This window comes from Tilletiaria anomala (assembly GCF_000711695.1).
Source record: "Tilletiaria anomala UBC 951 chromosome Unknown K437scaffold_245, whole genome shotgun sequence".
Classification (NCBI taxonomy): Eukaryota; Fungi; Basidiomycota; class Exobasidiomycetes; order Georgefischeriales; family Tilletiariaceae; genus Tilletiaria; species Tilletiaria anomala.
The window spans coordinates 1-2,484 of NW_013546777.1; the positions used below are offsets into that span (position 1 = coordinate 1).

The 2,484-nt window shown below is 59.4% G+C and overlaps 1 protein-coding gene across 1 annotated transcript; it reads left to right on the plus strand.

Moving 5' to 3' along the window:
• Nucleotides 1-1,429: 1,429 nt before the first annotated feature.
• On the plus strand, nucleotides 1,430-2,336 carry K437DRAFT_211176 (Phosphoadenosine phosphosulfate reductase thioredoxin; the record flags this gene model as incomplete). The annotated part of the gene is made up of 2 exons (XM_013384276.1): nucleotides 1,430-1,630; nucleotides 1,716-2,336. Coding segments are annotated over 2 exons (822 nt in total), but the record flags the coding sequence as incomplete, so codon positions are not given.
• Between the last annotated feature and the right edge of the window lie 148 nt (nucleotides 2,337-2,484).

A 2,484-nucleotide genomic window follows, 5' to 3' on the forward strand; every position in this document is an offset into this window, starting at 1 on the left:
GGGCAGAGACCAGAATTTCACATGCCCATACTGCCTCCCATTGCCGTGCGAGGGCTGAATGCAGCGTCACGTGCTCCTTTCCGTCCTTCGTAACAGGCCCTTCCCGACAAGAGATGAGCCACGCCACCAGCCAGGGAACCCCCCACACCAGACGGCAGGCCACGCGCGGAAATCCTTTTCTTTTCGTTCAGCAATACGCAAGTGCGCTTGATCGGTGACATACGGAGGCAGTCATGCATCCCGCGCGCCTACGAACAACCCCGGGGGGCCGCCGCAGTCTCCAAGGACCAAAAGCCCACCAGAGCCACACAGGCCAGAGGGCCACGCGCAGCATTCTCCATAGCTTCGCCCGCCACTTGGATTCTCACACCGCAGCTCACATCGCAATCCACGCACATGTATGTATGCATACATGACCCCCCGATGACCACTGGTTTCACTGCCGAGGATGTAGCTGGAAGAGGATACACCCGATCAAAAGATGCGGGTAGGCGCAGGCCGCAAAGCTTACTGCTTGCAATCAGCGCTGCGCCCGAGCCGTTCTGGTCTGCTGCATGCCAGGGTGACTGGATCTCTACCCCGCCAATGCGCCATGTCGATCTTCTTCATTCCGCTCCATCCAGGCCCCGTTCGTCCGAGACGTGTGCTGGAGGGTGAATCTGGCAGTGCCAAGACGCCTGATGCGCCTGCCATTCACGTCGCGAACCGTGAACCTCTCTTTTTTCACAACGGCCTCAGCGGATGCATATCTAGTTTCACCTCGCCCGAACCAGAGAAGGAAAGAGTCCTCAAAGGGTCACGTGACTGATTTGACTCGGCCGAGAGTCATCCCCTACGTTAGCTGGAGACGTTGAAGAGAGCATTAGAATTTGATTCACGAGACTTGCGATTGCGTGCTCAGTCATTTCCGTTGCTGCCTCGTCGGCGTTTAGCGACACGAGTCGATCCGTGTTCGATCAGGCTTTGCCCCAAGAAAACGCCTTTGCTTTCTGCTCTTGTGACGCCCTGACAAAGGTGCACTGCGCAACGCAAGCCGGCAGGCACAGTCAAGGCGTCGCGCGTAAGTGGGGTGCGACAGGCCTACGAACGACATCATGCGCTGTACCGTGTGTGTGTGCTCTCCTCCATTCAACAGGCCGTGTGTCTATTCCCGAACACCCCGCAGTCTCCGGGGCTGTACCATCTGCAGGCTGCAGCCAAGTCTTCTTCCGGGTTGAGTACAAGGGAGACACGTCTCTTTCGTAGGATGCATCGTCTACTCTTATTCCCTTGCGTTGTCTCTATAGCATACCCTCATCTTTCGATGTAGACCTCGAGCGATCCACACCATTGGCACTTTCGATTCCCTGACATTGAACGCTGCGCCTCACACTGACAGTCGACTGCAAAGATGACGGTCGGGCAATCCACTTCCGCGGCAGGGGCGATCGATACCCGCGTCGCCGCTGTCGTCGCGAACTTGCCCAAGATCAACGAGCAGCTGGCAGATGCGACGCCCAAGGAGATTCTCGAGTGGTCCATCGACAACCTGCCCAACCTCTACCAAACCACCGCCTTTGGCCTCACTGGCTGCGTCACGCTCGACTTGGTCAGTCGGATATCGCAAGAGCGAGCCGCCCAAGCAGGACGCGTGAGTCACTACGAAGGTGCTGTCTCTCTTTCGAGCGAACATATCGCTGACGCGCACACTCGATACGTGTTGATTTCTCTGCAAGCCCGCTGAGCACCTCGTGCCACTCATCTTTGTCGACACCCTCTACCACTTTCCGCAGACGACCAATTTGGCGCACCGCGCCGCACAGCACTACGGCGCACCGATGCACGTGTACACGCCGTCGAGTCTCAACAGCTCGGCCGAGTTTGAGAAGGCGTACGGCCAGATGTTGTGGGAAAAAGACGAGGAGCTGTACGACTACCTGGTCAAGGTCGAGCCAGCGCGGAGAGCATACGACGAGCTCCACGCCAAGGCTGTCTTCACTGGGCGCAGGCGGAGTCAGGGAGCGGACCGCGCATCGCTGTCCGCTGTCGAGGTCGACGAGACGGGCCTCATCAAGGTGAACCCGCTGCTCAACTGGAGCTTCAAGCAGGTGGACGAGTACGTCAAGGCGAACGCAGTGCCGTACAACGAGCTGCTCGACATGGGTTACCGTTCCGTCGGCGATTGGCACTCCACGGCGCTCCCTGGCGCCGACGCCGGCGAGCGCAGCGGCCGCTGGAAGGACAAGGCGGGAAAGACCGAGTGCGGGTTGCACCAGGACTACTTCCAGCTCAAACGCTTGGCGCAGAAGAAACTCCGCGAGGCAGAGCTGGCGCGGAAAGATGAAGCAAAGGACAAGGACGAGGCCGAGGCCGAGCAGGCCCTCCTCGCGTCGATGCAGCAGCAGCCCGCCGTGCCTGAGCTCGTCCCATGAAAGATGAGGACCTAAGCGGACACTTGGCTCGTCCCCCCAGCTAGACTCGCCCCGCGCCGGATGGGAAGCGTTC